This window comes from Mastomys coucha, unplaced genomic scaffold, assembly GCF_008632895.1.
Source record: "Mastomys coucha isolate ucsf_1 unplaced genomic scaffold, UCSF_Mcou_1 pScaffold22, whole genome shotgun sequence".
Classification (NCBI taxonomy): domain Eukaryota; kingdom Metazoa; phylum Chordata; class Mammalia; order Rodentia; family Muridae; genus Mastomys; species Mastomys coucha.
The window spans coordinates 222,476,332-222,487,968 of NW_022196905.1; the positions used below are offsets into that span (position 1 = coordinate 222,476,332).

An 11,637-nucleotide genomic window follows, 5' to 3' on the forward strand; every position below is an offset into this window, starting at 1 on the left:
TTTTTGTCAGCTATCCTCAAATTGCTTGGTAGTTCTTTGATTACTGATCTCATATATACCCAGTTCTCAGCCACCTGTCACCTTGCTCCTGACCGCTCCCTTTATGGTCCCCATCCTTTCAGAATCATTGGTCCTCCTGGACCTTTGTTACACTTGGCCTCTAGGCGGTGCCTGACAGTAGTTTTCCTCCTACCTCAGACCTGTCCTGTCCCAGGTTCCACCCATGTCTGCCTTCTTTATTGCCTCCACTGTCTTCTGCTTTACCTATCTGATCCATAGCAGCAAAGGGCTTGGGCCCTCCTCAGCTCCCGTCATCCTCCTCCTGGTGGCCTCCTGAAATGTCATGGCTCCCACGCCCTCCCTTCTTCAAGTACTGGGGTTTGAACTCAGAGCCTCACACACTCTAGCCCACTGCTCTTCAATGAGCTCCAGCCCTCTCTTTACACTTGATTTGAGACAGGGTCTCATCAGTTGCCCACACTCACTGAGCTCATTCTAACCCAGCCTCGCCTTCTTCACCTTGTCAGCCCTTTGCCCCAGCATCCTCAGAAGCTGGTGACACCAGACTCAACAGTGTCAGACTTACCATGTTCCTGTTGGGGTCTCCACCCTGGCCTCTGCCCCAATCCCCAGGATCTTGTGACTAGTCCATCTGGGTATGGCTACTGAGGGTCAAACTGGTCTTAAAGCCATCTTCTGCCCTCTCCCTACAGGCTCCGTGAGATGTCCCCTTCCACCCAGGCCCAGCTTAGCCTCTACTGCTGTCCTGCTTCTCCAGGCATTGCTATTCCGCCCCACTCTCTCCTTCCTAAACCCACCCAGACCCTCCACCTCTACCATGGCCATGGCCATCTTTGCTTAGCTCTGATGCCTCATTCTCGCAGTAGCCACAAGGAGTCTGTCCCTACCTGCTACTTAGGCCTCTTCACATCCTGTCTCAAGCACAATTCCAGAGCAGGGCCCTAGGGCATGGGAGCTTGCAGTATTGGAAGGCTGGCCCCTACCCCTTCCAGAAAAGGGCTTTGAAAGCACCCTTTAACACCTATATTCACATTGGGGGGGGGGGGTGGCTGGAGGAGTCAAATTCCAGGCTAACCTGAGCCTAATCAAGATCCCATCTCAAAAAATTTTTTCCATATCATCAGCTTCTAAATAGGCTCCAAGTGTCTGTGTCTGGCCCAGCAGCTTCCAGCACTGCACCCTGACATGACTGTTTGAGCTCCCCAGCCTCCTGCCATGCCAGCTCATCAGCTTAGCTACTTCCTCTCCTTTCCCCTGGCACCTACTACCTCAAGCATACCCAGGCTATCCCTTCTTCTGCCTTCAGCTCCAGTCTCTCCTCAGAAGCCACTCCCCTGCCCTCTGACCCCACTGTCCTTACTTTTCTTAACTTAACATCATGTGGTAATGATGTTTTGAAGATGGGGTTCTGTCTCTAGGTCTCTGCAATGAGTGGTGATGTCGGCCTAGCCCAGCATAATGAGTTGAGGCTGTCTAGCCTAGCATCCCATTGCCTTTGGCCCACCACAAGTTCCTCCTGCAAGCATTTGGTGTCCTCAGAGTAGAGTCTGGAATAGGCACACTGTTCTAGGCCCTGCCTCAGCTTCTCCTAGCTCTTCATGGCACACCAGAGTACCAGGCCAGAGGGGCATTTGGGTTAGACAGGCCTAGGCCAGTCTCAGTAGCGGAGAGATAGCATGCTCTCAGAGGACAAGGCACAGGTTAGGTTGGCTGCAGATCTTGTCTGCAGGGTCACTCCGCCAGGCTCACACCTTTGCTTGGGCAGTGGCTGGTTGCCTGCGTTTTACTGGTTCTGAGAATGTCATCCCACTGAGTTCTGACTGAGGCCATCCCTGCAGGTGTCACTGTCACCCCCATGAGTGCTAAGGAAGAGAAGGGAGGCTGCTCCACACCCAGTCTGTGGTGGTGCCTTCCTACTCTCTCTCCCAGGCTCCCCTTGTGAGCCAGTCTTCTGAGGAAGGGGAGGCTGACACTAGAGAGGGTGAACAATGAAGTGCCTAGGCCAGCTCCAGAGCCAGGAACAATCATGAGGAAGGGCTACCCGGAGCCCCTGGAGGAGGCAGCAAGAATAAGCTGAGACCGCTGTGCTCTGCCCTAAGGTGACTGGAGATGATGGGAGGGAGCTCAGGTTTTCCTGGTCAGACACTACAGATCCATAATCCTGAGCCCCGCTCACACCCCCCCCCTCTAGAATTTAGAGATAGGCATATCTGAAATGCTTAGAATTGGTGTAGGTACCCAAGCAGGCCTGGGAAGGGCCACAGGAAGTCTCCCCTGACAACTTCTCCACATCTGGCCATTTCTGGGGCATATTCAGATACTATCAAGTGACTGGGCCAGTTTCCTGCCCTAGCCAGGCCCTTTTCCTGTATCCCTTCTGGAGGCTGAGCCCTATTATGGAAACCTCAATGATATAGTATCTTTGAGCACCCTAGTTTCCTGTGCTAGTCTGTGTGACGCTGCCTAATAAGATCAGCAACTTAGAAAGGTGTGTGGGGTTGGGCGATGTCAGCATATAGGAACCCCGTGGACCCAGGCCAGGCCCACCAGGCCCATCAGCTGGTTGATACAAGGTCTCTATCACCTGAAAATGAGTGAGAAAGGCAAGTACCAGCTCAAGGGGCCTGGGACCCCTAGAGCATCACATGGTACACCAGAGACAGTAGCAGTGTCCACTGCCATCCCTTTAGGAGGTCAGGTAACCTCTCTGGACCTCTGCCTTTACCCCCTGCCAGATCCCAGGAAGATGGGCCCAGGGCCTTGGTTCCTTTAGGCAGTACTGGAGAATGAGAACGGGCATGAGGCTACCCCTCCTGACCTTGGCCCCTGAGCTACTGAGGACCTAGTTGGGCTGCATGTAGGGGTGGGCCAGGTGACTTCCCAGCTTGAGCAAGAATCTCCTGGCCGTGTGTCCCTCCACACTTCTGCTGTCCCACACATCACTCAGCAGTGTGTGGATAAAGTGAGGCCTCACTCTGCTGAGAGCATCTCTGGGCACTGCCTGCCTCCTGTCCTTCCCAGGTCCCTCAGTAGCCTGAATTAAGCAGATTGTTTATCTAAGAGAGCATGAAGGGGTTCTGAGCCATGGTAGGGGTTAGCTCCCCCAGGTGTTGGGTATAAAGCCTCCTGCACACTATGCTGCTCCCATAATGCCAGGCTCCTGGGGTGGCTAGACAGTAGGATTGGGAGCAGGCGGGGGGCCATGGTCTAGGATTGTCTCTTGGCTGCCTGCCAACATAAGTACCTACACTTTGGGCTCTGAACCCCTTGCTTCCTCCACTCCACTCAGGTATGGGAAGAAGGTTCAAGAGCACTTTGACCACCTCTGTTTCCTAAGAAGCCAGGAAAGACTCAGCACCTTGGTCCTTCTTGAGCTGGCAAGACTTGAGCAAGGGAGTGAGGACCCAGTCGACTGTCTGTCTATATCCATAGTTCTGCTTTTGTGGGCAAGAGGCCCCTCAGACATGTTTCAGAACAAAGAAGATTGGGGTCTAATTCCATATGCCAAGGATCCTGGGTCCTCTGCATCCTCATTCCATCTTGCCAAGTACCTCCGACGGATGCTAGGAAAGGCCAGCAAGACTTGGACAGGCCAGGTCTCATTGAGGGTAGACTATAGGCTGCATTGCCCTCTGTTGATGGACTAACTCTTGGAGTAGAGGCAGAGACAGTAGGCAGAGCTGACCTGCCACCCTCTTCCCACAGAAGGTGCCATGCGGGCTAGTGAGACTGTGTCAGAAGCCAGCCCCAGTTCCACGGCAAGCCAGACCGGTGTTCCCACCCAAGTGGTACAGCAGGTGCAGGGCACCCAGCAGGTAGGACATGGCCTTCACTGGGGGGAAGAGGCTCTCCCCCCCCCCTCACCAGGAACATCTGTTTACCTGTCTTATCAAGATATGGCAGCTGCCACCTCCACCCACCCATCCTGGTAAGCAACCCTCATTCAGCTCCTTTCTTACCTTCACAGCGGCTGCTGGTCCAGGCAAGTGTGCAGGCCAAGCCAGGCCATGTGTCACCCCTGCAGCTTACCAATATTCAGGTGCCACAGCAGGTAAGGCTCCTGGCTCTAGCCTCCCGTGGGGCAGAGAACTACTTCCCTACTGCTTGCTTGTGCCTGGTCTTACCAGGGTCTCGGGCAAGGGTCTCATCCACAGGCCACCTCAGCTCCTGGCTTTGGGGCAGTGGCCTCTAGAGGCAAGAGCAAATACCCCTAGGGGCTGATAGCCAAGCAGCCTCAGGAGTCACTGTATTGAGGACTGGGGAGGACCAACAGCAGGAAGCCTGTGGGTCCAGACCCAGCATCTTATAGTGGAGTCCTTGAAGGCCACAGTCTGGTGCTATGCCCTTGACCATTTCTAGTTTCTCAGCTCGTATTTGGACTGTACTAGAAGGCTGGGGCTGGAACCCAGCACTGGGGCATAATAAACATGTGCTCTGTCACCAAGCCATATTCCAACCCAGTGTGGTGCATGCCTTTAATCCCAGCACTTGGGAGGCAGAGGCAGGTGGATTTCTGAGTTAGAGGCCAGCCTGGTCTACAGAGTGAGTTCCAGGACAGCCACAGCTGCACAGAGAAACCGTGTCTTGAAAAACAAAACAAAACACACAAACAAAAAAAGAATGTCCTTCTCCTTTAAAAGGGAATGTTTTGTCTTCTATGACCTAGAACTCCATATATAATGGAGTATGAACTCCTGATCTTAGGATAGCAAGCATGCACTTACATTGGGCTCTAGAACACATTTTATGCCTTTTGAGCCAGGAGCCAGCTCTGGCTTTGCTACTTCTTGGCTTCAGGGCTCAACAAGCCCTTCGTTAGCTCTGAGCTTGTGTGTCACCTGCTATGGAGTAGAGCCATAACTGTGCTATATCAGGGTGCAGAGCAGTTCCTGGGCTGACAGGCATGGTGAGCCTAGAATGTTCCGAGTGCATAGGCGCTCACTGAGATGCAGAAGACCGGAGTGGCTTGTTAGTGGGGTGAGCAAGAGGGCCAGGCTCCATCCCTAACTCGGAAAAACAAAACCCAGGACTTGGCTGTGGCTGGCACAGTGACCATGCTCCTTTCTCTTTTGACCCCAGGCTATCCCCACACAGCACCTGGTGGTGCAGAGCCCAGCACCGGGCACTAAGGGTGGCCAGGTCTCCCTGACGGTGCACAGCACCCAGCAGGTGCACTCTGCCCCTGAGGTAAGTGTGCCTCACTGACATCTTCCTGTCTTTCTATCTAATACACATCTAATAATATCTTGCATATTTGTCCTCTATCACCTTTTCTTTGAGACAGGGTCTTACAGTGCTATTCAGGCTAGCACCAATCTCCTCTGTGGAGCAGGCTGGTCTCTAACATGAGACCCTCCTGTGTTAGTCTTGAGTGCTGGGTTGCAGGTCTGTACCACTGTGCCTGTCTTCACTTGAAGGTCCTGAGTCCTACCACCCTGCTCCATTGACTCTGGGTGGGTTATCCAGCCTGTCTGGCCCTGCTGGCCCAGCTGATAGTGAGAGAGCTATAGTCCAGAAGTAAAAGTTTTCTCTTCCAGCTTCAGAGCGAATAGAGTCCCATCATGGGAGCTTGGAATACACACACACACACACACACACACACACACACACGAATGAGTAAGGCCTGGAGGCAGTAGGTCTTAAGCATAGACTTAGAGTGCAGGGCCAGGCAGGGCCCTTTAATCCCAGCATTTGGGAGGCAGAGACTGGAATCTCCATGAGTTCAAGTCCAGCCTGGTGTACAAATTGAGTTCCAGGACAGTCAGGGCTATTACATAGTGAGACACTTTCTTGGAAAAAAAAGAAAAAAAGAAAAGGAAAGGAAGGAAGGAAGAAAGAAAACAGGGCCAGATTATAGGGTTAGCTGAGTCTTTGGGCAGGTCTCCAGCATCATAGCCCAGTATTTCTTGTATATAACAGAGCTAATGGCACTGGGTTGCCACACACCTGCATACAGAGGCTGAAGCAGGAAGGTTTCAAGTGTGGTGCTAACTTGCGTTTTATAGTGAGACCCTATCTCAGAAAGAGCTAGTAAAATCCACCATTCATCAGCTGCCTCCTATCAGAATTGCAATCCAAGCTAGTGTAACATGCCCTAGAGCAAACACGGGCCCACTGTGTGGCCCTGAGGCTCTCTCTCCTCCATTTCCACTGGGAAATGGGAATCTTGAAGCATCCATCGCAGCAAGCAGTGGGACAGTAGGAAGTGAAGGTAGGTTCACTGTTGTCACTACTGTAGCATAGGGAAACCTGGCAGGAGCAGGAGGAGCTGGGTTGTGGGACCAGCCTAGCTCCCAGCCTACTCTTTCTTACCTTTGCTGCAGCCCTTCCAATATAGAAACTACAAGTGGCCTCTGGCTCTCATGGAGGCTGGGACACCTGCAGCCCCATGTAGGTAGAGCCCTGCAGAGCAGTGCTTGTGGCTGCTGTGGTCTGTCCCATCCTCTCCAGAGTCCTTCTGAGGTGGGTTGTTAGGGCCTAGGTGTCCCAGACACAAGTACAGCTGGCCCTGACATTGTCCCTGTTTGTTCTCTTACAGAGGTCACCAGTGCAGACCAACAGCTCCACCAGCAAGACAGCTGGGACTCCTGCGGGCACTGTGCAGCAACTACAGGTCCACAGTGTCCAACAGAGTGTCCCTGTCACCCAAGAGGTGCCTGGCCTGGGCGGGCAGTAGCTAGGGGCAGGGGTATAGGCCAAGTAGCCACCAGTGTCTGGGTCCCTGGTCTGTTGGAGCTAAGTAGATGGGGTCCAGTTCCAGCCTGCCATGTGAGCATTAAACAAGAGTCTCTCCCTGCCTCTATCTAGATTCAGTGTCCCTAGTTGTGAGACTTGTAGAAGTGCCTCACAGAGCACATTATGGCTTTGGAAACCCATGTTGGTAGGACAGAGAGATTGGGTAAAGCACACTTGCCACCAATCCTGATAACCTGAGTTCTGTCCCTGAGCCCTGCATGACAACCGTCTCCTACAAGTTGTCCTCTGACTTCTACACACACACACACACACACACACACACACACATACACACACACACACGAAAAAAAGAAAGAAAGAAAAGAACAGAAAACCCACCTTGGGAAGGCTACAGGGAGAGCATTTGCCCATCATATACAAGGCCCTGTTCCAGCTCTTTTCTGCAAAACCAAAAAGCAGCAGTATGCACTGGCCTCTGGGCCAGTGTGCTGGGGAGAGGAATGCCAAGGCCTCGCCCTTTCTTATTACATTTGCTTCAAGGCTTTCAGTTTTTACATTTGCTTTAGGGTTTTTTTAAATGAGTATAGTGTTTTGCTTGCATGTGGGTCTATGCACCATGTACATACCTAGAAGTAGAATCAAAGCTGTGAGCTGCTGTGTCAGTGCTAGGAATGAACCTGGGTCCTCTGGAAGAACAACCAGTTTACTTAACCACGGAGCCATCTCTTAAGCCCGCCATTCTCACGATGTGCTCAACCTTCCAGAGGAGACTGAGTTTCCTAATACCAGCACAGTGGCCCGAGCAGGCCAAGATGCAAGGGTGGTCTTGTATCTCCTTGTTAACTGCTTAACTTTTGGGGTTCTTGGCTTCTCAAGGAAACAAGACAGGGTGTGTGTGCCCATACAGCTTCAGCTACTTCAAAGGCTTAGGCCAGGAGAGCTCGACTTCAAGGCCAGTCTGGGCAATGGAGTGAAACCCTGATTCAGGATAAAAATTGGAAAAGAGTACTGGGGTGTAGATTAGTGGTAGAGAGCTTACCCACCATGCAGAAGGCCCCAGGTTCCCCAGTACCAGGTTAAAAATAGGCCCGAGGCATAGGCTCTTCCCTAGAGGAAATGGAAGCCTTCCAATTCAAAGGATTCACAGGTATTCCCTTCCCGTGCTAGAATTACTCTGAACCTCCAGATGGTAGAGCCAGGCAATAAGGGACCTGGAAGGCCTGTGTTACTGGACCCCACATGCAAAGGCTGCTCTCTGTCTGGGGAATGACAGCCTTTTCCCAAGAGGGCTGTTCTGAGCATGCATGGGACATGCTGCCCTAGTTGCCATGGTTACCATAGTCGGACTTGCCTCTCCTTCCCCTTCTTTGCCAGAGGTCAGTAGTCCAGGCCACTCCACAGACCAAAGCTGGCCCGGTGCAGCAGCTGACTGTGCAGGGACTGCAGCCAGTTCATGTTGCTCAAGAGGTGCGTGTCTTGTCTATGTCGGGGCAATCAGACTGGTCCTGGGCTGTGGCCGGGGGGGGGGGGGGGGGGGGTGTACAGGCACTTAATCCAGAGGGAGGAATGGAGCCCCCTGGGGACCCCAGAGGGCAGAGGCAATGGGAGCTCTTGAAGTGTGAAGCCCGACAGAAGTGAGGCTTCACTCTAGCCCTAGGCTTCAGACTTCTTGAATCCATCCCCATCCCTGCACCTAACCATCAGGACACGGGTCTTGTTGAAAGAGGACTGGATTCGAATTCCGCTTCTTTCTGATAGTGCCCAGTCTGTTCCTCTCTTCTCTAAGGAGATCCCAGGTGGGGAATCTTCATTCGGGTAGCCAGTGACCGCACAGACCGGTGACCCCCCAGTGTCTCTGTTTGTCCTCCAGAGCTCAGGCAGTCAGTTTCCCGCTAGGAAGGCAGAGCAGCAAGAAACCCGGCCCACGCCGCCGCCGGAGCCGCCGCCCCGGCCTCCCGGGCCCGGGCCAGCGTGCTGCGGCGAGGCCTTGCAGCTAGGCAGCGAGCAGCAGCCGTCCCATTACGAGCCGGGTGTGGAGCAGTGGGTGGAGCTGGTGGGCGTGCTGCCCCCACACCTGCTCCTGCCGCAGCAGAGGGTGGTCTTCGAGCCACAGCCGGGGCTCTCGGCCCGAGCCAGTCCCGACCTGAGGGTCAGGATCCACAGAATGCCCCAGGTGCTAGTGTTCGGCACCGCCCTCAAAGTAGGTGGCGGCGGACAGCGGACGCACGGCGGGGGGCGGAGGGCGGAGGGCGGGCAGGGGAAGGGCGTCCAGCCCAGCGATCCGCTTTGCCCCGCCACCAAGTCCAGGCTCCCAGCCTCCGCACCTGCAGCCCAAGGCGGGTGGGGTGAGATGTCTTTGCCCTGTCCCCTAAAGTGCTGCCTGTCATTCCATGTCCTGCCTCTGGAACTGGGTCCCAGACGCAGCTCCTGCAAACCAGGGTTGGGTGTGGAGGTGGGCTATCCAGTACCTGCCCCTAAGGTGTTGTCCTATCAGCTGACCCCTCTTCAGGCTCCACCCCTAATCTCCTTGGGAAACTTTTTTGGTTTCCAGAAGACACCCCACCCCCCACCCCCAGGCCTGGAAACCCGCCTCTCAAGCCCATTGCAGAATTCTGTGTGGTGCCCCCTCCTTTGCTCATAAGCCTCAGAAACCTCTTTGCCAAAGCAGAGAATCGCAACACCTCCTGTTTTCCAGCCACAACTGAGGCCTGGTCCTACCTAAAGCTTCCACCTTCAGTCAGGGAGCCATGATGTGCAGCCTTTCAGCCGGGGATGGATCTGGGCATCAGGGAGCCCGTGGGTGTCAGCCAGCCCTGACCCCCGATCCTGCTTTTCTTCCTGTTTCAGGTACAGCAACTCCCGCAGGTGCCTGTCCCACATGTGTACTCCAGCCAGGTGCAGTACGTGGAAGGTGGCGACGCCAGCTACACAGCCAGCGCCATGTAAGCGGGCAGAGGGGGAAGGGGGCTCATATCTGGTTAGGGCCACAATTCTAGCTCCCAGCTGGCCGAACTCCAAGACTCAGGCAATAGCCCCACCTCTGTGGGAACTTCACAGGGGCTGCCAGGAATATAGACAGCAGAAGAGACACTGGCCCGTTGGGAAGGCACCTTCACAAATTAGGGGCTGTGCAGTTAGATGGATTTGGATTTCAGACAGGAAAGGGGGAAAGAAAAAACATACATATATGTATTTATATATACATTTTTACAACGTAAACTTTTTTGAGACAGTGTTTCTCCGTATAGCCCCCACTATCCTGGAACTCAATCTGTAGACCAGGATGGTCTTGAACTCAGAGATTTGCCTGCCTCTGCCTCCCAAGTGCTGGGATCAGAAGTTGCGCCCCTACCACCCAGCTCAGTTTTTTTGTTTGTTTGCTTTTTGATTTTTTTTTTTTTGAGACAGGGTTTCTCTGTATAGCCCTGGCTGTCCTGGAACTCACTCTGTAGCCCAGGCTGGCCTCGAACTCAGAAATTCACCTGCCTTTGCCTCCCAAGTGCTGGGATTAAAGGCGTGCGCCAACACCGACTGGCTTCCAGCTCAGTTTTGTTTTTTTTTTTTGTAAAGATTTTATTTATTTATTATATGTATACAATGTAGCTGTCTTCAGACTCTCCAGAAGAGGAAGTCAGATCTCTCCTTACAGATGGTTGTGAGCCACCATGTGGTTGCTGGAATTTGAACTCAGGACCTTTGGAAGAGCAGTCGGTGCTCTTAACCACTGAGCCATCTCTTCAGCCCCCAACTCAGTTTTAATACATAGTAGGTAAGCAGGAAAAGCAGTTCTCAATGTGACCCTCAGTGCCCCAGGGAGTGGTTAGTGAGTGTGCCCTGTCTCTCTGCTTCCACTCGGAAATGCTCTGAGCATAGAGCTGTCCTGTTTCAGCAGCACTGGGGAGGCAGAGGCAGGAGGATTTTTTTTTAATTGACTTATGTGTGGGGAGAGTGCGTGTGCTGTGTTACACATATGGAGATCAGAGAACAATCTGAAGGAGTCAGCTTTCTCTCTCCTTTACACAGGTCACAGAGAGCAAACCCAGTTCCTCAGGCTTGCATATTCTGTCTTAAAATTTTTCTTGGGGGCCTAGGGAGATGAATCAGTAAATGGTCTGCTTATCAGACATGAGAAGCAAGGTTATGACCTGAGGTCAGAACTCTAGTACCTAGTTAAAAGCCTGGTGTGGTGATGTGAGTCTCTGACCCCAGAGCCACTTTGCTAGCCCCAACCTCTCCTTTCTGGCTGTCTATTGGTGCCCAGTGGAAGACTGTGAGGCAATCATGGTGTTTCTCCTCTCTCCCTGCCCTAACCCCCTACAGCCTGCAGAGAAGGGCCCAAATGTTACAGGTGGCTTGCTACAGTTGCACCTCTTAGATCTGCATCTTGTTACCCTGTGCTGGCACTCAGTACATGTTCTGGTTGGAGGGACAGCTCCCTGCCAGGAAGAGGTAGCCAAGGCTGCCCCTCTGCCTGCCCTGCAGTCCTTTGTACTTTGCCTTCCCTCCTGTATTTCCCTTCGCTGGATTGAGAACTCTTTGTCAGTGTGGCCGAGGGAAGTGCACGCATGCTCTGAGTTCTGGACCCTGCCTTGTTCTCTCCTCTTCTGCAGTAAGGAAGGTGGTTGCTGTGCCAGAGTGCTATATAGTTCAGTGCCCAGCAAGGGCTGGTAAGATGGCTCAGCAGGTGCTTGCTGCCAAGCTTTTTACACTTTGAGTTCAATCTCCAGGACCCACAGAGTAGAAGGAGCTCCAGCTCCCACAAGTTGTCTCTGACCTGTGCATGTGTGCCATGTACTTGTGTTCCTCTCCAGTAATGAGTTAATGTGAAGACATTTTTTAGAAAACAAGAAAGTGCTGGGCGGTGGTGGCGCACGCCTTTAATCCTAGCACTTGGGAGGCAGAGGCAGGAGGATTTCTGAG

General features: G+C 53.2%; 1 protein-coding gene across 5 annotated transcripts in view; it reads left to right on the forward strand.

Annotated features, from left to right (window-relative positions):
• The window catches only part of Rfx1 (regulatory factor X1), a 29,517-nt gene that overhangs the window by 8,398 nt on the left and 9,482 nt on the right, over positions 1-11,637 (forward strand). For 3 of the 5 annotated variants that reach the window (XM_031340548.1, XM_031340550.1, XM_031340551.1), the window contains 7 exons: positions 3,727-3,836; positions 3,989-4,072; positions 5,101-5,208; positions 6,560-6,673; positions 8,092-8,184; positions 8,588-8,917; positions 9,565-9,659. In XM_031340548.1, coding sequence (XP_031196408.1) covers positions 3,727-3,836; positions 3,989-4,072; positions 5,101-5,208; positions 6,560-6,673; positions 8,092-8,184; positions 8,588-8,917; positions 9,565-9,659 — 934 coding nt within the window. The remainder of the gene's footprint in view (positions 1-3,726; positions 3,837-3,988; positions 4,073-5,100; positions 5,209-6,559; positions 6,674-8,091; positions 8,185-8,587; positions 8,918-9,564; positions 9,660-11,637) is intronic. The other 2 variants (XM_031340549.1, XM_031340552.1) reach the window with 2 other exon arrangements.